General features: G+C 34.8%; 1 protein-coding gene across 1 annotated transcript in view; it reads left to right on the top strand.

Moving 5' to 3' along the window:
* The window catches only part of alk (ALK receptor tyrosine kinase), a 504,605-nt gene that overhangs the window by 226,028 nt on the left and 254,200 nt on the right, over positions 1 to 24,377 (top strand). The window contains exon 3 of the mRNA XM_067367730.1: positions 4,214 to 4,360. Coding sequence (XP_067223831.1) covers positions 4,214 to 4,360 — 147 coding nt within the window. The remainder of the gene's footprint in view (positions 1 to 4,213; positions 4,361 to 24,377) is intronic.

The following is a 24,377-nucleotide window of genomic DNA, read 5'->3' as shown; positions in this document are numbered from 1 at the left end:
GACAAAAACACAATTTGTTCAGTAAACCTCTGTTTAATAATAAAAAAAAGCAATTTTATATTTAGTTTTATCTCCACCTGCTGTACCGAAAACTCTACCGAACCGTGACTTCAAAACCGAGGTACGTACCGAACCGTGAGTTTTGTGTACCGTTACACCCCTAATATATATATATATATATATATATATATATAAATTTTTTTTTTTTTTTTTTTTTTTTTACAAATAAAACATCACAAAGAACTCCATATAGTCTGAGCTATAAAAGAGCAATCATTCTTTCCTGTGGGATCTGCCTTCCTTAACAATGGAAGCACCAAATTCTGTCCCAAGGAAACACATACACAGGCACCGGGCAAAAGAACAGAAAACATGCATATTTGTACGGTGCCTGGGGCTTCAACCAGCAGTCCTCTGATAAACAACATGGTCCCACCGGTGCTTTTAACACTCCAGTGAATACGAGACGAATGTGTGGTTGGAACATAACATAGTTGGAATGGTTTAAAAGCCATTCTAGCAGAATAAACGGATATAAGAATACATGAAAAACCACAGGAAAAGTGTGGGAACTAGCTGTGAACATAATAATCATGCTAAAGTTCCCAAATAATGAATTCTGACATTCACGTTTATGTGAATACCAATGTTAAAATTATTAGCATTGCAGAGCTTAGTGATAAGCTTATGAGATAAGCTATGGTAATGTTCTTACTTTGACACATCATTATTGAATTAAAACTTTATATGACTTTATCTGCATTCACCCGACATTGCACTCTTACAAATGCTAAACTCCAATTTAAGACTCTAAAATCTAGCTGAGTTTACATTTATTAACATTTGCCAGCCTCTTGTAGATAAGGTTTTTATGTAGGGATATTTCTTTAGCTTTGAGTACTTTTATTTCCAATGATTTTATTTTATATATATATATTTTTTACTAACAGATTTCATTTTCATCAATAGTTATCAAAGGGCACGCTTGAAATATGCTTTGAGAAGGAAAAAAAAAAAAAAAAAACTTTACAATTTAATATAGACCTTCAAAGTTCAAAGCACATTTTAACAGGCTTGATGGACATGATGACTTTTTCTCCATCTAACTGGGCTAAGAAGCCAATCAAATAACACTTGACTGAACTTAAAACCAATGACATCCATTTCAGTACAAACTGTAATCTGGCACAGCTATGATCATTTGTCCTTTTGAAGACACATTTCATCTGTCACCTCAACACAGTCTTTGACCTTATGCAATATGTTTTAATTAGAACCATCTCTGAAGATGGGTGACCCGACAGTGTGAGCACGGGCACGACAGTCAGTCTATAAACAGCTAATATTCAAATGTCAAACAGCTAAAAAAAAAAAAAAATATATATATATATATATAATCAGGTGCAGCTGCATTTAAAGTTTAATTTTTTCAGAATATTGTCATGTCAGGACATTAAGAAAATTATGATTGAACTTGTTTTACAAAGATTGTGAATCAAGTGAGATGGAAAAATGTTTGTTTACACATTTATTAGATACAAATCATAATGAACATAATTTACAGTACACCATCAACAGTACTGTCATGTTTCATGTTTTTTTATTTCGTAATTTCTCACAGTTATGGTTCTCTTTTATCATGTGCTTCACTGGCTATCCTGCCATGTGCTCCCTTGTGAATTTGTCATGTTCTGGTCATTTTGTTTATATGTCACTTTCTCATTGTGTGTGTATATATAGCCCTCATGTTTCCATTGTGTCTTGTTGAGCTTTGTTTGTTCTAACTGCTGTTCTGGTTAAGGTTATGTTTAACTTCATGTTTGTTTCATATCAAGCCACGTTTGAGAATTAATTCAATAAAACTGTGTTTGGGTTCTCACTTTCAGTTCGCCTCCAGTGGATTTGTAACAAATACACTATGGTGACCTTCTTTTGGATTTGTAGTCAAAATCCTCATTAAACACCACAAATAAACATTTAACTTAATCAAGCTTACTCGCTGATCATTTCAAGTTAATTTAGACTTGGATGTAGCAGAATGTGATGTTGAACAATGAGTGAGCAATTTACTTTGAAATTAGTAAAATTTCCCCTTCAGGCAGATTTTCGGACCTGATGCAAGCAAGAGAGGCTGTAATCAGCCTTGATAGAGTAATGAGCCAACCATAGTGATGAAGGGACCGTGATTGGTGGGTATTATCACATTGACAGGGTAATGTGGTAATCATAGTATAATGGAGGCATTGCCTTTTCTCACGATACATTGTACTTCACATGCCACACTTTAGCATTTCATATAACCACCGTGAGGTCAAGGCAGAAGCCAAAGAAGAAGCAGCTTGTTGTTGAAGCAGCAGCAGTGATGGTGGCAAATACATTACTTTTTGTTGCAGCTTGAGTAGTTAAATATCAAACTGTAGTTATGGCACAAGCCGAAATGCGTATGAAGAAATGCGACACTATTGCAGATTTATTTATTTTTTTGACCTGAGGGAGGGGTTCTAGCAGACCAATCACAGTGCTTGTCGTCCACATAGAATTGATGCGCTGAATTCACATTGAATTGTGACATTTTTAGAGAGACGCACATCAGGCTATGTGTGCTACACAGCCTACAATGTAAGCTACAGCGTAGGTTCGACGCAGAATTATAAATTAACCTTTACTTAAAAAGTTTTGGAATTTTTATTTTTGCATTCTCAGAGAAAATGTCCTTGCTATATTTATCTACTTGAACATTTTCTTTTGGATGTTTTATAAGTCTGAAAATGCTGGCTTTGAAATTAGCTTTAGAAACATAGAAGTGTGCTATTTTGTTCTGAGGATGATGGATAAATAGATGTATGGATGTCATTTCCACCACAGAATGCATAGAAAACTTAAAATGTAGACATCCCATTTGTTTCCATGATGGTTCAGAGAAAATGACAATGCATGTTCACTGTTGGACATTGTTAGTAGACAAATTAAATGAAATACAAACAAATGAACATGAATCTGGCAATGTTTTATGTTAGTTGTTGTACGTATCATGATTCACAACAGTTCATAAATTAAATGTCCAGTGAATGGTGCTAAAAATTTAATGATGTATCGTGTTTAAAAATAACATGCACCAACACTAAACCTAGCCGATAGTTTTAACACAAGCAAACATTGGGAGTAAAAAAACAACAACAACAATAACATACACTTGCTGAAGCTTTAGCAAGCTTTAGCTTGTATGGTTCGAACCCGGTGAAACGTGAGTCATTATAAAACGGCTCAAAGACTTGTAGAAGCTTTAGCTTGCTTCTACAAGTCTTTGAGCCGTTTTATAATGACTCATGTTTCACCGGGTTCGAACCATACAACATTGTTCACAATGTCAGAAAAGCCAAACAAATGGAGCTGGTTATGTGATGCAAACATCAAAATGTATTAGTTTACAATCCTATACTATGGAAAGTGTTTTGACGTCATAACGTGCAATGAATCAGGATGATTAATTGATCATTTGTGTGAAAAGGAATAGTGTTATAGCTATAGTGTTCATTTCAGCTGGAAACTGCGGTGAATTGCATGTGTAGGTGGAGTTTTGTAAAAATGTTTATAGAGGGACATTTTTTTCCCAATTAGCCTACATAGAAAAAAAAAAGACATGCTTAAACCAGCCTGATCTGTTTTGCTAGTCTAAACTGGTTTAAGATCGTTTCTTAGCCTGGCCAAGCTTGTGTATAGCTGTGTAGCTGGTTTAGCTGTACTTACTGAAGAGTGCCCAAAACTCCTGTAAAATCAGCCAAGAGATCAGCATGATCAGGTTTGGAGATCAATATACTAGACGATTGAAAGGTTGAGTTTGAAAGATAATGTTTTAAGGGAGTTTCATTTCAATAATAAAGAGTTTAAAAATAAAAGTCTACAGCAGAGGTCTTTATCCCTGTTCCTGGGGACCCACTATCTTGCAAAGTTTATTTCCAACCTACTTTAGCTCACCTGCCTGTGATTATCAAGCAATCCTCAAGAGCTTGATTAGCAGTTTCTGATGTGTGATTAGGGTTGGAGCTAAACTCTGCAGTGAGTCCCCAGAAGTAGGGTTGAAGACCTCTGCAAGACTAAAAGTGTCTATAAAATGCCCCAAAACATCCAAAAATGCTGCTCTGTTAAATAATGAACAATATATTTTTGCTTATGCAAATGTATATATATATTTTTTCTCTTATTTCTTTTTTAGATTGCATTTCAAAGGGAAAGTCATGTGACCGTGGGCCTACTGGATATTATCCTGAGTTTGCCTGGAGTTTAACATCAGCCGAGGACTCCTGGGCAAAAGACCAGACAATGGCAAAGACAAAAGCAAGTTCCCAGGTGTGGGAGGAAGGTAAAGAGCTGTTTTCTGTTTTGTTTTTTTCTCAACAATGTGCTTTACTTGGTAAGATCTAAATGGTTTTATTAAAGTAAAAAATATCAAAGTATGACTGAATCAAATTGACTGCATTGGGTTACAACAACTAAAGGAATTTTAGGTGTTATGTGAGGTAGAAATATCTCCATATGGTACTGCACAATTTTCTTTTTTTAATGTAGTAAAGCAAATTTAACTGTGCGCTACCACCTTTATTAGAGGTATTTTTTAATTCCCAGACACATCTGATAAATAAATTATAAGAAGTTAAAAAAAGGCTTTGATTAAGTCTCTCATCTCCAACTAAAGGTAATTAAAAAGGTTTCTCCATCACAACTTTTCATGCAGTTCTCTACTTCATAAACTTTGAACCATTCAAATGTAACTTGGCATAATAGTGTGATGTGAATGTGGTTGAGTAAAGTACAGAACAGAATGAAGAACTTCACCGTACAGTAGGAATCATCATTTCATCTTTTCTCATAGAGGAATAGTGAGTTGAAATGAGGCAGAATGGAAATGATATGTATAAAGGCCAGAATGAAAGAGAAATTGAAGGGGGAAATAAGTGGGGTGCAACAGTTAAGGAAGCCTCATTAGATAGTCAGGTTGGAGAGAAGGTTGGGAAATTACGAAATCTTCAGGCACACATCATGCACTTGAAAGACAAAGCAGCAGTTCCACATGCTGTTCAATCACTGACTGCTTGGCTCCATATATTCTCTTGTTCTTTTCACACATACAACAGCTCGGCAGGAATCTGAAACATTATAAAATTATCATGCTTTGCAAAATGAAAAAGAAACTACAATGTAGATCAACCAAAGGGAAGTCTCTTTTTTGTAAACAAAATACTCTTGGTTATTATTTTGCAAATTACAGGTTAAAAAAAAAAGAGAAAAAGAATAAACCAAACAACCAGAAAAGTATTTGTGAGATGAGCCATATGCCGTGAATCGTGATGTAGATATGGCATATTCATAACATTTTTTTTTCTTCTTCAGGCCAGTGGATAGACCTGAGATTTATTTATAGGTGTTTCTTTAACTATAGACTTATTTTTCAGAATTTGATTTTTATTTACACATTTTTGCTAAGGTTTTGATTTTAATTTTTTTTCCATGCCATTATAATTAATTTTTTGCTACTTATCCTTGTCCAAGACAGAGACTTTGAATCTCAAAATATGAAACTCCTATCATAAATATAATATTATATTTTAAATTCTGAGAATGAAATTGAGATCTTAACATTTAAATAATTTGGTTGAAAATGAATTTCAGTTTTGTTATAATACTCTGTGCATCAATATATTTGATTGCGTATGAATATCAATTTTGTTAGAATGCATAGCTATGAAAATGCATAGCTATGAAGCTTTTGGCTAAAGGTTATTAAAAAAAATGTCATTTTCAGCACCCTCACAAAATGAATGGTGATTTGAGATGTGATAAAAATGCATGATGTTCATGTTTAAAAGGACCCATAGTTGAAGAAACAACTTAATCAATGTGAGTAATAACATTAGCAGAAGTGGTCATTTATTTATGCTACTATGTTCCTCAAAAAGACGAAGGGCTGTAAAGATTTTCTGAGATAAACAACCTTGCAATACCAGAAGGAAAAGCATTGATGCACTTGGTTGGAAAGGAAATGAAAACATACAGGCCAAATCATTCCTGCCCTCTTTCACCGGTTTCCAGGCAATGGACTTCCAGTGAATGATTATGCTCACCTCCTCTCCATATGTCCTCAGGCATATGGGTTTATATGTGAAGGGAAATAGAGGATGAAAAGTTTGATGAATGCAGAGAGTGAAATGCCAGGGCTATTTACCTTTCTATTGGCTGGAGAACTTGCATTCTTTGGAGACTTGTTGTAGTGCATTGCTGTGACAAGGGAAGGTTGAGCACAGTGTGAATGAAGTGGGTTTTTGAGAGGTCAGTGTAATGAGGTGAACTAAGGTAAGGTCACTGCAGGAAATCCCTTGTATTTGGAGGTTAAGAGCACTGATTTTTTATTTTTATTTTTTTGGCTTTCCTTTGGCTTGATTAAGTGTTTTTTTTTTTTTTTTTTTTAACGGTATAGTATGATATACACATTTATTATTATTATTATTATTATTATTGTTAATAATAATAATTTTATCTATATAGTTTTTGTTATGTTTGTGGCCATAAAATATATCAAAGATAACCTTCATCCATTTTTCTCAAATGTCAGATGATATAATTTATTCATTTACCGCCAACCTTTTTCTCATAGACATTTAAACGGGTTCTACACCGCTGGTAAAATTGTCTTTCAATAAAACTTGGCTGCCTATACAGTTGTAAGGGTGATTTCCCTTCAGTGATTCAGGCTGCAGAATTGTTGAATGACCATAGAAATGTTATCAGCATGATGGTGTAAAACATACAATTATTACAGCAACATAAAGTGCTTGTACGATAGCACTTTTGGTGCAACGTGCAAACAGCTACTTGATGTCTCAAATGTCTGTGGTGCCTGATTAGAAATCCAAAATCTGATCTATAGAGGATTAGTGAACTAGCTTAGCATACAACTAAGAGTTATCCTGCATTTGACCTCACTACCACCTGCTGCAAGGATAACCAGACTATTTTAATTATCTACAAGAAAATATCAGAATATTGTGATGCGCTTTTGAACAGGACTTAAAGAATGCCTATAACTTGGGGTCCTGGGGAATAGGATTCTATGGGCATATACAATCTTGCACAAAACTGGCACAGATTCATGTGGAGTTGACGTTTACCCCATTAGCATGCTTAACACCATTAATGATAGTAATGTAGTCCTCATTATTTCATTATTTGAATAGCAAACTGGAGCGGTCAAAGCCCCAAATGATCACAGGACATTAATTCCACAGAAGCTTTAGGAGTCTATGGACTCAAGGGAGTTTTCGTACTGCATGCCCAGAGAACAGGTGGTGGAGAGCGGAAATGGTACAGATCACCGCTGAGATTAAACAATTTGCATAGATCCTCACCAGAAGAAAACATTACCTCAAAGCTTGGTTAAATTCCAGCCTGTGGACAAAACATTAAAGGCAGTGTGTCATTTCTGAACAAGAAGAATTAAGAAACATACATTTTTACTTTCACCAAATGGTTTTTACTGGTTGTTTTGCTCAGAGTAGCTGAGAGCAAAGTGACCTACGTTTAACACAATAAAGTCACTCTTTATTTCTTGCTCCAAATTAAAGCAAACTTCACAGGGAGTTCATTTTAGATTAAAAAACTTCAAGCTGCTGTCTGCGATTTTTGGCCCTCTACCAGTTAATAAACAGAACTGCACGCGTTTTGCGGAGGAACATTCTAGCCGGAGCTACTTTTCTCCGTGTAGGTCTATGGCGAGTCATGCAGTTACTGTGATACTCTGCGGCGAGTCCTACCAGTCCAGTCTGAAATAGTCTGAATATAAACACTTATTATAAGTGTACCATAATGATTCAGGATAAGACAAAAACACGGTTTGGAAAATGAATTCATGTTGTATATTCTCATTATATATTTTTTGTAAATCTTTAACACAAAAAAAGTTGCGGACTGCAGCTTTAAGACCTAAAATTGACAACTTAAAAAAAAAAAGAACTTAAAGACAACTTATTTTTCTCTAGCTCTGCTTTGTGTAATATCTTAACATCAAAAAGTTGACGACAAAAATTTCTTAAACATTTTTTGAGGCATTCTCTGCTAAAATATTTTGGAAAGTAAGGCTAACATGGTTTCATTACTTCTTAGCATGTATCTTCTGTTTGCAAGGGTTGTTGCACTTGCATATTCTCAGCCTAGAAATGCTCACATAGAGATTATAGTGAATATGATTGAGCATTGATTTTCAATCATGCATGCACAGTCTAGACAACATCAGCTGGCTAAGGAAAATAGGAGTTGAACCCTCTACTGCCACGGTGGTTCAATTGATTAGTTTGCACAGGCTGAAGTGCTTTGAAGCAGACTGGCACTCTTTGTGATTCCAAGAATGCCCAACAATGTAGGGTTGAAGTATGCTAGTTTCTGAGTATGCACCATGTTTTTTAATGGAGTCCATGAAGAACCAACTTAGCCCTGGGATTTAGGGCTTAGACACATTTGCATGGATAGAATTAATGGTTGTTTGCCTGCTTTAGGGATCTTTTGTGTTGGCCAAAAAAACAAACAGTGAACAGAGAGTTATATTCTATCCATAATAATACACTAGTGTTGCACAATATACAGGTACTACATCTGTGCAGAGCTCTGCTTCCACTACCTGCAGGGAGTAAAATATATCCACGCAGCGCATGACAAAGAAAGAAACAAAGAAACATGCGTGCATGAGAAAATAAAGCGCGGGACACTCATGCTGATGGACTTAGATCTGAAGGGCACACAGCCAAACACCGAAAGCTGCATATAGACAGCATGCGATCGCAGCTTCAGATCTTTTTCCCTTGAATGGTCAAAAATGTGTCAATGCACATCCTGGTGAGTATTCACTTACATCCAGTCGACTGAACCGGGTATGTCTTTACTAGTGAACAAAACAGTTGAGAAGGAAATCGGATGTGCTCCAGTGTATTGGACCCATGCAGGTCTTAAAGTGACAGTAGCCTATAGGGGTGGGAATCTTTAGTCACCTCACGATCCGATTCCGGGAGTCACGACCTGATTCCAAAACGGTTCTTGATCATTTTTAAAATTTATTTATTAAGTAGTTTACTGACTTGAAATTCTTAAAATCCTTACATTTACATATCCTTACAAAAGTAATTATAAGTACCCTACTTAAAATAATTACAAATTGAAAAAAAAAATACTAAATTTAAACAATTAAGAATTTTAAACTTATATAACTTAAAAACATACAAGCAAGTAGCAAATAATAAAGAGGAGCAAAGAAGCATATTACAAGCAATAAACAAATAGTGCTTTCAGTATTTAAGATTATCTGAACGTTTTCCATTCAAGAACTCTGAATGATTTTTCTTTCTCATCTTTACTGTTGTTTGAGTGTATGACAACATAGACCTGTCCGTTTAATCCCTTAAGACATAACTGGCTGTGTTTACATTAATTTTCGTCATACTGTATAACCATTTTTAGATGCAAGTGCATTAAAGCACTTACTAGGGCTGGATGATTAATCGAAAAGTAACCGAAACCGAAATTCAGAACCTCTAACCGATGTAATTTTCCCATGTCGGTTATTTAGTTTTTTTCATCCTGTTAATACTTTCCCCTTAAAAACTTTACCGCGTGTGTGTAGCCACGACTCCGCCCGTCCAGTCAGTGGCATAAAAGCAAAACACGGAGATAAACGGCGGTTCAACACAGTGATGGCGCGTGAGCGGTGAGCCTTGCGTCTTCACTAAACTTTGTCAGTTGTGTTTGTTTTAAGGTTTGTACATTCAAGCAATTAGACGAGATGTATTATTATTCCGAGCTACCGTGCTCGCGCAGCTGCATAGTGGCAGGAACACTCATACAAATAGTAACTGCGCAAAACGTGAAGATCGCGCGCACAGAGAGGAACACAGAAACTAGTCAGCGCTGTCCTGTGATTTATCACTAAAGGAGCTTAGAAACTCAACTTCTTATCCACCTGTTTCCGCGGGGCGCTACTGTAAAAGAGAACGTGGGTACAACTTCCGGTGAGGCGGCGGAAGTAGCATACCAATGGTATTTTGTGTTCTAATTAGCGAAGAGGCTAAGTGTATTTTGGATCATTGTTTACTTTGTAAAGTTTAAAATCTTTATGAGAGATGTCGTTATGGTGCTCAGGGACAACATCTCAGTTTACTACATTAATATCACAATACAATAAACAGTTTTCGTGCCCTTAAGGCGAGACACGGCAGGTGAAAACATCATTTTTTCATGCAGTGGTCAATTTTGAGATTTTGGGCCAGTTTGCTCCCTTAACATGTAAGCTTTCATGTCAAAATAAAAAATATGTCAACATTACACATTAATGTGGTTATTTCATTATATTTTGTCAACTTGCGCCTTTAGATTTCTATCGGAAATCACCAAAAGTTAGCATTCTAACGCGAGCTCCCGTGCCGTCTCCATTCACAGAAACATGTCATGCCTCGTATCATTGTAAAGCTCTCAGTTTCATTAACAGCGCTGTCTAATCCAAATATGGATATTTCCTTTGTAGAAATAACCAACCCTTAAAGTTTGCCGGGGAATCTACAGCCGAAAACCACATCTGATTGATCGATGTGAATTTCTGACTACGTGATTGGTTCTCAGGCGTCACGCTTCCTTGTTTATTCTGCGCCTGAGAGAAAATGCGACAGCACCGAAATCAAGTCAGAAAGTTTCACTGAAAATACGGCAACAGCTGTCACTTGCAAAAGCTAGTAAAAAAGAAAGTAAACAACAGATTAGACGATGAAACCCCATCAGCGAGTGTCTCATCGCGTAACCTATTGTTTGGAAAGGGAAAGAGTGTGTTGGAGGGATTGGGAATGACAGCCGCGCCACACAGGAATGGCTCATAATTCACGTCACACAATTGTATGAATTAGTCAGTGGTTTATGTTGTCCTAACTATGATGGATCAGGGCTGAAAATTAACATCGATCCACAGAATCGTGGGTTTTGTAGTAGTGTGTTGCTGGAGTGTATCCTGTGTGAGAGAGATAGGTACTGCAGAAGTTTGCAGTTTTTGTGACTGCTGTTATGTGTGTTTAAGGTAGTTCTCTTCAGCTTAAGGCTATTGTTATTAATAATTTATTCATTTATCAATTTCCATGTGTTTTAAAAATTACATAATACTGATAATAATAAACTGAATATATATTTTGTTTGTAGGTTGGGTTTCAATAGAAATAAATGAAATTATACAATATAAAAACTTTAAAGGCTGTTTTCTCAAAATGAGTTTTTTCTCACACTCAGAGTCAGATATCCCCACTTCAGTAGCAACTACAAGCACCAACTTTTCCAGACTTATACTTAGCTATATTCTGAAGGCTTTTACAGATGGATGTGTTGATATATCATTCCTATCCTGAGTTACAGGTCATTTTACTCAAAAAAACATGGCGAAAATAGGTTTTTTAAGGCTATTGTCAGTGTTCTCTAATTTACTAAAGCACAAAATAAGATATCCAGAATCCCTTCTGTAAAAGCCCTTTCATCTAATATGTCAACAAATAGAACCAAAAATTTTAAACCTGGACCTTTCCAATTTTCAGATTTTGTTTTTGGAAATGCATGCAAATTAGCACATATTTAAGTATATAAGGCCTCATTTGCATATTAAAACATAAATTTACACAAAACTTGTAATACATTTTTTTTCTTATGTTTATGCCAGTAATAAACTGGAGAAGTTTCACAGTGATATCTTTTAATTAAAAAAAAAAAAATCCCTATTCACCTGTAGTGTCTCGCCTTAATTGCTCTTTACTTTACTGACCTTCCACAAAAGTGCTGCTGCATGACTAGAGCATCCTGACCCTGCAATACATGAACAACCCGCTGTCTGTACTTCCCGTCACTGATGCTAGCACCAAAGCCTTATGATGTTATTGACTCCTAACGTGTCGTGCGTGCCAGAGCCAGTCGCGTTTCCACTGTATGCGATGCTAAAGGCTACTTATGTTAACCACTGCGATAATACACTTATGGAAAATATCAGAGACTGCTTGAGGAATGAAGACCGTTCTTATGTGATTATAATCGTGTTTTTATTTGGTTTAATGTTTTATCTGTCTCTTACCTGTGCCTGTTGATTCCTGACAAATGCATATTTCACAGATTCACACTCCGGTTAACTCGTATAACTCATAACTCTTGTTGTCTTCTCATGAGCTCCCTCTGTTGCTCTGGCTGAAAGGATCAGGATAGATCGCGCAAACATCCTCTGATATCAATCATCGCATAATTTAGAGGAAAATCAATAGAAAGTCTCAGAAAAGTGACGTAAACATAGGGTATGTTATCAATATATTTCTAAATGTGTAAGCCTTTAGATTTAAAAGCCTTAATGGAATTGTTTTTTGCATTCTTGTGATCGCAAATAAATGGAAGCAGGCCTAACTGAATAGGTCTGTGTTTTCTTTTTATGTCAATATAAATATCAGTTAGATTTAGCATGATTGATGTGCACTCCTGACATAAATTTAATGCATTATTATTACTGTAACATTTTGTTTATTGTAAAACATTGTTCAAATATTGATGCCGGAATCTTAAATCTTTAAGTAAAAAACAAACGTTCGCAAGTTTGGATCGTTAAATCTTGAATCACTGTCAACTGTTGAATGAATGAGTGTCACGTCCAGCTTGTTTACTTCGAACCGGAAGACGCTCCCACGTTTGACGCAAGGCCTCATGGGGTGTAGGAAACTTGTGGATAGCATATATATTCTACTTTTGAAGTAACCATTTACAACCCACAGCTTCACAATGAACAGAGAGACGGTATGACTAATTCACACGCAATCACTTGCACTGGTACTGTGCTAATTTATCTTTATCTGATTTACAACGAGCAGAAATCTGTAAGAAATGTTACGAGCATAGATAAAATAACTGCTGAAAGTGAGCTGTTATGTAAGATCACATTTTCAATAGGAAAAAAATATCCCACCTTTTAAAAGTCAATCATATTTACAGTACAAACCTTGTCAGTGAACTATGAGGGCAAAAAAAAAAAAAAAAAAAGAGTGCGCGAGCAAGCACTCTTCACAAAAGCGCGTGTCAGCATTTGAAATTGAAAGCAGCCTTCTGAGTTTCATATTTTAAATATATAAATCCTCTGCATTCCAGACGACATAAATGATAACTTCGTAGAGCATTTGTAAGGAAAATACCGGCGAGTGAGACCGCGCACTGCGTGTGTAACATCAAACAAAGCGCGTGTCTCTCACAGGCCATCCTGTGCAAAGAAGCCTGCAAATGTCCTTTGTAATTCGTTTCAAACCTTTCCGAACTTTATGAATGATTATTTTGCAGAAGGTACGAGTGGTGTATGTGTGAGAGGAATTGGAAGCAAGCAGTAAATGGGTGTTTCTAAAGCACACTCAGTGTCATCGCGCATCTCAGCTCAGAATCGATTCTGAGATCCAGAATCGTTGGAGAAAGAATCGCGATGCATTGATGAATCGATTTTTTTTTCCCTCTTTTTTTTTTCTTCCACCCCTTGTAGCCTAATAAACCAGTCTGTGTTAATCAAACAACAAAAGAAAATAGAAAATCACCCAATGCTTGACTGAATAACCTTAATATATTTTTTAAGAATCAGTTATATAGTATAGTTAATTTATAGAGTGAAGACTGCCTGAAAAATGTGAAGTACTGTTTGTTTCATTTGTATCTTTCTTATATCTTTGTATCTTGGTGTTCATGAAAGAGTGGGAACCCTGTTTATTTGTTTGTTTGTTTATTTGCTGTGGTATCGATTCTGTATTGTTATCGAGGTATTTTAGTCAGGTATCCTGTATTGAACTCTGAATTTTGGCATTGTGACAAAACTATAATGCACAATCTATACAGTAAATAAAATACACAGTACACTTGGGTGAAAACATCTATTTTTGTTTTGACAAGAGAAACCAGCACCATATGCTTTCCAGGTACAGCATGACATTACTAGGTGTGCCACAAAGATAAAAGATGTCTGACCTCTGGACCTACTGTCTCCAATGAACAGCCCAACCTTAACTTCAGCCAGCACAATAAGAACGTCATAGCCTTTCTGTTTCATGCACCCTAGATTTTCTGCTTATTCAACCTCAGATAGTGCTCAGTTTGTGTGACAAAAATTTCAGGTTGACATCTATACACTGGTTGTATCAAGGGAGGCAGCAGAACAAACACAGAGCATCTGCGGTCGCTTGTCACTTTGTTGTCCCTGAAGGATGTGTGATCTCCTGTTTTCTGTTCAATAATGCCCTCATCATAACAATTAACAGATTCTTACATTTTCAGATATGATATTTTTGTACTTGAACAAAATTACATGGTATGTACACATCTAAAAACAACAAAAACAAAACTTCAGAGCAAATCAGAAACATTTATCTTAACAAAACTGTCACAATGCTCTCAAACTCTAGTTTAATAGTAACAACTGTTTGACCCTTTCAGTGTTCGTTAGACAGGCATTATTTTACTTCCATATATTACACTTTTTCAGCATATAAGTAAGGGAACTTACCATTAACCAATTAACAGTTTTACACCTTAGCATTTTTACAGCGTGTAATTCTGCCCTGTTTAGTTCTTAATGTAATTATGTCTTGTGTGTATATAGTTAATTGTATATACACAATAAATACTTATATTAGGAACTAAACAGGGCAGAATAACACACTGTAAAATTATTAAAGGGATAGTTCACCCAAAAATGAAAATTTGATGTTTATCTGCTTAACTATCCCTTTAATTGGTTAATGGTAAGTTCCCTTACTCTAGTTAGGTTGTTGAACTTTTTTATTTATTTATTTATTATTATTTTTTTTTATAACATCTTTAAAGGGTCATGAAACCCCAGAACACATTTTTTGAGCTGTCACAAAATCTGGCGTCATTGTGTACCACGACAAGAACCGATGTGCTGGTTGGCTCCAAATATGGGCTGGTCGAACATGCTGACTTCAACAGTTTCTGTGTTTATTCATGAGATAAAGCACATTCAATCCAATCACTGCGCTGTAGTATGTATAAGATTATAATTGCAGTATAATCATGAGGAAGTATTAAAATATCAAAAAAAGTGCGGCTCATTCACCTCTGCGTTTGGACACGTGAGCCATGCATATGTTTTCCTCAGCACAGCAAGCACGTGAGTGTTGTATGTATTTTGCCCGCGATGCGGTCGAACTGGAGTTTGAATACGAACACATGAAAAATACGATTGTTATGATATACAGGCGGAGCGTGCATATGATTGGTTTCAGCTCGGAGCTTTGCGTTGTTTAACAACACTAACTAAGTGGATTCTCATATACAGAATCAAGTATCGGTGTTTAAAGTTTTTATAGACATAATTTGCATTTTCTCCTGCCATAAATGAACCAGCACAGTGTATGCACACATATTTCAAGTCTTCTTCAAATGAATTATATATGCAAACTGGACACTGATACAGTGGTGTATCTGAACGCGATGACACGATTATTCTGATAAACAAAACACTTAGAGAATGGACCAAATTACACTATGTCTTTATTCTTTCTCTGTTAAACTACGTGTCGTTTTTAATGAGACTGTAGTGCTCGTAAACGTAATAAAAGTATTATTAGCCCTTTTAAATATTCTTGCACATTTCTCCTTTGTGCTTGGGAGTTTGTTGTCATTTTCTCCGTGCTCATGTATTAATATTCATTATTCTGTATAATGAGTGTGTTCCCCCCCCCATCCCCCCCCCCCCCCTACACTCCCACTTTTTCAGAGCTTTACACACCCATTTTTACAGACTTTTTCCAGCTCAGAGGTGTGAACAACCAGGCTAAAACAGGGGGGTTTCATGACCCTTTAATCTGTTTCAAATCTGACACTATGCCAATTTACATTGTATTGTGTGCATATTGGAATAACAATTAAGAGGTTGTGTTTTTTGTTTGTTTTTTGGTACAAATTTCATTACATATTTGCAGGCATGGATGGCATATTTTAAAAAGAAAAGAGAAAAATATGGGAGTTTGCGCAGCAATTTTCATTTTGGAGAACAAATCAAACTGGTACCCTTGCACGTCTCCCTATGACCTTCGCCCAAACCAAAATATAAATCATCATTTCCAGTCAAATCTGAATATTTTATGCATTGAATAGCAGTGCACAGCTCGACTGCAGTTCTGCTTCAGCTTTAGAAATTGTCACTTCTAATAGGTTTCTGCTTCTAGCGTCTTATATTGCATTCCTGACAAGTTTCAGTGGCAGCGGCCCATGTCAAACAAGCGGCTAATTGAAGTTCCCACTAAACACGTTTATTTATTCATCTGTTTATTTAGTCATTTACTCACATGGGGGATTAGAATGCAGTGCCCAGAGATCTGGCTCCCTCTGCTGAACCTAATCAACCTCGTTACCTGTGGAGACCCAAGACTGCTGTTGACATCTGGAACAATTGACCTTTTACAGTCTACTATTATGGGTCTGACATATCATATCTAAAACAATGAGGGGGTTTTATATAAAGAATACCTCAAGTTCTTCCAAATTCATTTTTTCACCGTGAAGCCCTAAAGGAGAGAAAAAAAAAAAAAAATAAAAAAAAAATATATATATATATATATATATATATATATACACACTTAACACTATACATGTTACCAAACTGTTGCATTGTAATCTGTGTAAGACTGTAAGAATGGATTGCAAAGCTTGTTTATAGGTCCTAGTCGTAACTGTTGTTCTGCTGGCTTGGTTTTCAGCTTGCTGTCTTTATATAACAGTAAAACTAATACAGATAAATTCCAGTTGTATATTGCTAAACTGAACTAAATAATGTATGCAGAGCTTGATTTAACTCGCAGTTGAAATCGCTTTGAAGATACATCTCTTCATTAGCTATATTGTAATTCACTAGTGATTAACTGTCACGGTGCTGAAAGCTCTGGAGCTCTTCAGATCACTCACTATGGAGATGTTATGTCTAGAAAAGATATATCTTTTTGTTTTTTGTTTCAATAGACACTAATTTCACATAAATAACCAGTGTTAACTAGGCTAAGTGTATTCAATTAGTTCCAAAAGGCCCAGTGTCTAAACTTCACTGTATAGTTATAATATAACAAAGGGGAACTTTTTTTTTTTTTTTTTTAGGTCCGATAAAGTTGTCATGTAGTTGCAAAGTAAGTATGTCCGTATTAGTGATCGACCGATATTGATTTTTCATAACCGATACCGATACCGATTATTTGCATGTTTATGTACCCGATAACCGATATGCAGAACCGATATTTATTTACTGTTATACTTCTGTTTTTGACAATTATTACAACACAAATGAGCTGAACAAACCATTTTATTTATAACAATCACTCCCTCCTTGCATACAAAAAAAAAAAAAAAACTTTACTGGATAATATTAGCTGGAATATATAACATTGTCAGGAAAGTAACAAACAAAACAGCATACATCATTGCATTTTCCAACTAGTGTTATTAATTATTATGTTTTGTCGGTCTAAATCATGAAATGCTTTCTGACAAAGTGCTGTAACTTATCTATGCATTTACACAAAACTATAAATTGGGCTCCTCAACCGAGATCGCGTGTGGAGATACTAAATAATTTCCACAGAGCTGCGTTTATTTAGATTTGTATTAACTAAATAATGGTTATGTAGTAAATCAAATGATTATATAATCTAATAAAGTTAAACATCACTTGTCAGTTGGCATTTTATGATCTAAATTTAATCTAACGTTAAATCATGAAATGCCAACTGACAAAGTGCTGTTTGACTATAACTTAATCAACCGCGATCGCGCATGGAGATAATAAATAATTCATTTCCACAAAGCGGTAGGCTATATTTATATGTGTATTAGCGAAATAACTGTTATGTAGTAAATGATAATATAATCTAGGGTGTTTAAACAAGATAATCTTGTCAAAAGTTTCATTCAGTGGCCTTGCTTAAGCCTCCTGATCATCCGTCAGTTGCTAAGCAATATGAACGAACTTTTTCTTCTAGACTAATGGTGAGCAAATACAACAGATAGAGAATTAAATTCAGCGCTTTTATTTTCAACATGCACTCATTCACGTCTGTTTTATTTAATTCATGTAAAGTTACGTGTTTATTGGGGCAGGACATGGCGAATTACACTATGTGACTCAATGAGTTCGTCTCAATTGTTTAGAAACAAGCTGCATAAATTAACTATATCAGGAATTTATGTCTCAGATCTCATTTGTGCATGTCTGTTATGTTAAATAAAGTTGATTAATTAAAGCAAACCAAGTAGAACATAAACTTTACCTGTGCACTGAGTTGTTGTTGACTGATCTCCTCAGACGGAAGAAGTCTCAAAACGGCCACAAGATGGCGCCGTAAATCGGCGAATCCGATATTACAAAACCGATACCCGATTATGGAAAAATGCTTAAATATCGGGAAAAATATCGGTAAACCGATACATCGGTCGATCACTAGTCCGTATACAGTTGCAAAGGAGTATGTCTGCAGTGGACAATCAAAGTAAAATTATTTTTCTCATTTTAAAAGAGTAGAGAAACGTCTTTTGTCCAACACTGAGGATTCAAGATCTACTCAAGGGGCATATTAAACATGTTTTCCTAATCCATTCAGGCTTTATCTGATAAGAAGTTATTTACTTCCTTATAATTGTTAAAAAATGTTGCCATGCAATCCATCTGTGCATCTCAGTATTTCAAAGAAGTGCTTCAATAAGCTTTTGATAATTCTACCACAAGATTTTTTTTTCCCTCTTTCTACTGGATTGACTCTCCAGGTAGAGAGCAGGCATGGGAATGTTTTGCACAGAGCTCACCAACTTCTGTAACCATGGAAACGTAGCCTGACTCTGCACTATGTTGAAGAACACCATGTTGTTGTTGTGTGTTAAAAGGAAAGCAAGTGGAAAGTATGCAAGCTATGATATCCTCATCAAAAAATAATACTACTATTTTGGAGCAGTTTCATATGAATTTCTACAAAAATGTTGGAAATATAAAATAAAATAAGCGTGAAGGTCAACCCCTAAACTTATCCCACGAACAAATCATACAAAATTGTACAAATGTGATCGTACAAACTCCACAAATTCACCACCAATTCCCCAATAGTTATGAATTGCCATGACAGTGTGTTGGTTTGGATGCTATGGCCTGGTTTCACAGACAGGGCTTAGAGTAAGCCAGGATTAGATCTTAGTTCAATGAGGATATTTAAGTAGCTTTTATAAAAGTGCCTTAGAGGAAAAAAACAAAAAACAAAACCTTACTGGTGTTCATCTTGAGACAAAACGATGACAGTAACATATTTTAAGATATGTCAGTGCAAGTTGCTTTCAGTTAAAACAGCTCAAACATGCATTTTAGTCTGGGACTAACTTAAGCCTTGTCTGTGAAACCAGGGGTATATGTCTTTTGGGCATGATAAATATGGTAAGAGAGTATATATATATATTTTAGTTTACTGAACAAATTGTGATTTTGATTTTAAATATATTAAATTAAATTAAAACTAAAAGTTTCTTAAGGATAAAAAAAATTATCTCTGCTAATGTTATAAACTATGTAGGGAGCCCTAACTTGAAAGAAGCCCAAACTATTAGCCTAAATTCAATTGCTTTTTAATTTTAGATAAAATAATCAACACTCAAATTAAAAATTGTATGCAAACCTGTAAGCTGCACCTAAGGCAGTTTTTGCATTAACTTCTAAATGTTTTTACTCCAATTCGTTGTTGAAATATAATCATTTCTACACAGTGGCTGTTATTTTAACATCAGATTTATTTAAACATACATTAAATAGCATAATCAGGATATCACTAAAAGATTAAGTAAAATAATGAATATATTGGCTAATACAGTGCATATATTAAGCGAAAGAGTTCATTTCTCTAGCGAACTAACAAGCTGTGAACACTGAATGGCTTTTCTGAGGTAAATGCATCATGACATATTGTTGAATACGGACACTTTCATTGATGTCTTTCCACCGTTGAAACACTGAATGAGCGATTACATGAGATATGACCGTTTCAGTAAGTTGTACTGAATCTTGCAACGTACCTTCAGATGTTCTTTCATGTTTATTCTGTAACTAGTATTAAGGAGGAAGAGATGAACACATTCACTTGCGCTCCGCGCTCGCGCTGCCGGTTGAACTGAGGCGCCTGTACAGTGATCGGTCACCCCACATCAAAGCACGTCAAAATGGCATTTTCTGTTTAAACTTCATGATTTCGTGGACAGAATTTGAAGGATGACACTTTGTTTCTTATCGAAAGTAACAAAACGCAGAGCTTATTGCGGTTATTGGTGGTGAATATTGGTTGCAATGTAATGCTTCGGTACACACGTGCACCGTACCGAAAGCCCTGTACCGAAACGGTTCGGTACAAATACGTGTACCGTTACACCCCTTATATATATATATATATATATATATATATATATATATATATATATAAATTAGTTTATTTTTGCTATAATCAAGTATATATATATATATATATATATATTTTTGAACATGAAAATGCTGAGATCCAGAATGTGATGCAATTAGACATAATGCTACTATTTTAGATTTATAATATCCCTCTATGGTATGCAATATGATATCACAAAAAAATTGTGTTGTTTGAAATTGGAAACTTTAATAATATCGATAAACATTTTCATTAATTTTTAATTTATTTTTTAAAATGTTGTTGCCTCAAGGCAACAACATTGTACCACAGTGGACAATTTTAATGTATTCATGTATTAATGTTTTTAGTGTATTAAAAATGTCATATTTAATAAAAAGTAACATTTTATATCCAGATGTTGTTCTCAACATTTACCATTGTGGAACACAAGTACATTTATTTATATTTATGCATTTTGGCAGACGCTTTTATCCAAAGCGACTTACATTGCATTATACTATACATTTGTATCTGAGTATAGTATTACAAACCATCATATTATTATTGTATCATATCCGTCTTCATCCTCATCCCCATCTTCGCTCTCACCCTCACTCTCTCCCTGACAGATTGTCACTATGACCTCATCTTCCTCATCACAGTATGACCCCTCATCCTCCCCCTCATCAACTGGCACTGCTACCTGTGTTTTATACCTTTTTGAAGTGCTATAGAAAATTGCAGATCGTAATATATGCTAGTATGTGAATTGCTATTTTTATAAGTGCATTACAAAATCATGCAAAAATGCAAAAGCATGTAGATAATTCTAACTCTTTTCTTTACAAATATAATACATTTGTATTTAAACATATTATGCCTGTATGGCCTTTTGAGATTCCATTATAGTACAATGTTGCTTTGAGGCAACACACAGTTTTTTTTGTTGTCACCAAAAACATTTGATGATATATAATGTAAAGTTCTTGAAAATACTTCTTTACTTACCAGTGAAGGTGACTCATATGTTTGTGAGTGATTAGCTGGACACAAATAAGTAAAAATGCACATTTCATTTGAGAAAATATGGAGCCATGTGGCGTGCACATGTGCTGAAACAGGACACAGAATGGACCCCTGTGGGTCATGTGATCACCTTTTTTGCACTTTCATTTTTTAGTATTTGAGTTCTGCTCTGAGATAGCTTTGATCAGTAGATTGATGTCTTATTTTATTAAAAACAAACTAAAATAGGCTATGTTACCTGGAGGCAACACTGTAGCATAGAGATATATTTTGGGTGCACAAGGCAGTGAGGCATCTGCAGTTTCCTTTGAAAGATCACACCAAGAAAGACATAGCTGATATGACAAATGTAACCCCTATGATATTCTTTGTGATTTTAAATAAAAAAATATAAGAAAATCTAGGTACAACAGGTCTTTAAATGTTCTTTCAAGTATCAGCACTAGTTTTTCCTTTTTTTTTTAAAGGAAATTGTTCAAACTCCATCAAATTGGATGCGGACCATTAGTAAACATCAATTTTAAAGCTATTCCACAGATGCTCAGTCAAACTGAAGTCTGGGCTTTGACTACATCACTCTAGGAAATTAACCTCTTTTTTTTTTTTTTTTTAACTAAAGTTTTAAGCCTCTCCAGCATGGCTATTTCTGTATAGTTTTTAACTGTCTATTTGGAAGATTAATTATTTTCCAAATCCCAGTGCTCTTGCAGATTGCAGCACATTTTCCTGCAGGATTTTTTTGTACTTAACTCCATCCATTTTCCTCATATCTTGTGTTGTCCAGTTTCTGCTGCAGAGAACTATGTGCTATGATACAACCACCACCATTCTTCACTGTACGAATGTTGTTTGCTGTGTGCTTAGGCAAAAACATTTGGGCAAAACATGGCGCTTAGGATTTAGGCCCAAACATGTAATTTTGGTCAAATTAAATCATCTTCCTCCAATTGCTGATTTCTTTCATACAAGCTTTATGAGGTGTTCATGCTACTGTTGTCTTGATATGCATTACAATGAAATTCATACTGTGTTCATTTATAAGACTAGATCCACGATCAGTAAACTTGTGCATGTGAGTTTATTTACAATTTCGGCTTCCTAGATGATACACAAAATATTGCTGATTTTTCCCAGAATGATGCTTGCTTGATGATTCTTCAGAAGTGCCCGGATCTTTAATAGGACACCTTAGTTGCTTAAAATCAAATAAACTTTTTCAAACTTCAAACTTTTTCAGAAAATCTTATGAAATACTATACAGTGATGGGATTTCTTTTATTTATTTATTTATTTATTTATTTTTACATATTAGAGTTTCTGGTATCAATGGAACATTACCTCAGTGATATAAATCATGGTTCCGTGCTATTACAAAAATTCCAAGGTTATTTCGATGGTCCACTTTAGACATTCTGCTAACCATAATATCTTTGCAACTACATATCAACTAACTCTCAGTAGAGTATTAGTAGACTGACTGCTTAATATCTGCTAACACTTTATTTTGATGATCTCCAACAGACATTCTACTAACTATAAGTAGCTTTGCTGCTACAGGTCAACTTTATTCTACTAACCCGGGCCCTAACACCTAACTCTAACCTAACAGTCTACTAATGCTCTAATGAGAGTTAGTTGACATGTAATTACAAAGTTATTTATAGTTAGTAGAATGTCTAAAGTGTACCATCGAAAATAAAGTTTTTGAAGTCCTTTCGAAATTGCATACACGCAGTTTTATTTTTCCCAGAGTTGCCATGTGATTTTCTTTAGCCTATTAGTCATATACATATAAACATTTCAAGCAAATTCACATTACATTAGTACTCTTATTACAGGGTTACATTAGTGAGTTTTAATGGTTTCTATGTAAACAAGCACATGATCATACTCTTTAAAGCATCTGTGTTTAAATCTGTATATTGCCTATAATACTACTTAACATTTGCATTGCTGCTACATTATCTTCTTAGCAGACACTTTATTGCCGAAGTTATATTGAAATCAATACTTACTGAACTAGACTTTAAAGTCAATACAAAATCAAAATTTTCCCTATTTACATATGAGAAATTGGATAATGTTATCTAAAATTGCTATTCAGAATTGTTTTAGCGCACATGCATTTGCTCTATTCTGGTACACTGAAAGAAATGGTAACATAAAATGCTAAAATCTAAATTAGAAAAAATGTTTAAATTAGGTAGAAGTATGATGACTGGGAAGAGACTTGTTCGGTCTATTTAGTGTGATCGTGGCCACGACATATTAACTAAGAACATGATATGTCACGTCCATGAAATAATTTTGTCAAGGGCATGGCAACTTTGAGGTCAATACAAGATAAATGCATATCAAACTTGCTTGATGAATATTATTAATTAATTAACATTTTATTTTGAAATAAGAATGACAAAAACAATGCTGAATTAAGATATGATTATATTTAGCCTATATTATATCTCTTATATATCTCTTTACCTAATTAACATTCTGTATTATCTGATATTATTATTTCTCAACAAAACACTGCTAATTATATTTTTTTTATTATACTGACTAATGTAGCCTTTTAATTACTAGCTGAAATTAAATGAAATATTATAGTCTATAATATGTTAAATTCAGTAAAGTGATTATTGCTAACTGGCATAATCCTACAGAAATAGTCATATATAATTAAAGCTTTATTATCATGATTGTCAGGCAGATACAGTATTTACAAAACATACATGGTATTTTAAGTAGGGCCTATTAAAATTGATGATCTCTGGAAGGCAAATTGTGTAAAGAGATACATGAAAGGAAGTGGGGAAATGAAATAAATATTAACAAAACAAAAATTAAAACAAAAATGACAAACATCATGATGCGACCGACAAT

The sequence above is a fragment of the Chanodichthys erythropterus genome, chromosome 18, assembly GCF_024489055.1.
Source record: "Chanodichthys erythropterus isolate Z2021 chromosome 18, ASM2448905v1, whole genome shotgun sequence".
NCBI classification, from domain to species: Eukaryota; Metazoa; Chordata; class Actinopteri; order Cypriniformes; family Xenocyprididae; genus Chanodichthys; species Chanodichthys erythropterus.
The sequence above is the reverse complement of the archived record's forward strand: the minus strand, read 5'-3'. Positions and strand labels throughout refer to the sequence as shown.